This window comes from Verticillium alfalfae, genomic scaffold (assembly GCF_000150825.1).
Source record: "Verticillium alfalfae VaMs.102 supercont1.8 genomic scaffold, whole genome shotgun sequence".
NCBI lineage: Eukaryota > Fungi > Ascomycota > Sordariomycetes > Glomerellales > Plectosphaerellaceae > Verticillium > Verticillium alfalfae.
This window is the reverse complement of record NW_003315031.1, coordinates 1,548,085-1,548,817: the sequence shown is the minus strand read 5'-3', so window position 1 is coordinate 1,548,817 and position 733 is coordinate 1,548,085. Positions and strand designations below refer to the sequence as shown.

Below are 733 nucleotides of genomic sequence, written 5' to 3'. Positions count from 1 at the left end.
CCTCGACATGGTGACGTCGCTGACGGCCGCTTGGCCTCAGCCGTTTTGGGGGGCCCGTTCGAAGTTTTTTGTGTTGCGCGGGCTGGCCCCAGAAGCTTGTTGTCGGGGCGGCCCTGTGGAGGGGCGCCCCGGGAGCTGCCGACGCAGCCGTCGCCGCTCGCCTTCAAGTTCCTGCGCGACCTGTCCGTCGCCATGAGCGACGCCGGCGTCGATCTGTGGAGCGCCACGGCCGTCGGTGTCGTCAAGCGCAAGGTGCGGCAGCAGATCTGTGAGGCCTGGCTTGAGGCGGTGGAAGTGCACCTCGACGGCAGCCGGGAGGACGGAGGGAAAGCAAAGGACGAGAAATCTGCCGACGGCGAGGACGAAGACGAGGACTCAGATGAAGAGGCCGAACAAGAGAACGAGGCAAAGGACGGCAGCACAACGGAGACAGACGCCGTCGACGACGACGACGACAAGCAGACGAAAGAGCAGCAGAGGCAGGATCTCTTCACCCAGTGGTTCTTCGACATTCATCTGTTCGAGTGCGCCTTTGGGCCTGCAGCAGACGGTGCATCCACGGCGAGCGAACTAGCAGCCCTCGGCGACAAGGTGTACAGCCATACGGGGCTCGATGGCGCCGAGGCGCGGAAGCGGATCGCCGCGTCGTCGCGTGAGCACTGGAGGAAGACGAGCCTGCTGTTTGGTCTGCTGGCGTGAAGGAGGAGAGGTCACCCGTCCCCCATAGACATGA

General features: G+C 64.4%; 1 protein-coding gene across 1 annotated transcript; it reads left to right on the top strand.

The window, feature by feature from the left end:
• Nucleotides 1–192: 192 nt before the first annotated feature.
• VDBG_06899 (predicted protein) lies at nt 193–699 on the top strand (the record flags this gene model as incomplete). Its single annotated transcript, XM_003003291.1, has 1 exon — nt 193–699. One exon carries the CDS (start codon nt 193–195, stop codon nt 697–699), a length of 507 nt encoding a protein of 168 aa, XP_003003337.1.
• Between the last annotated feature and the right edge of the window lie 34 nt (nt 700–733).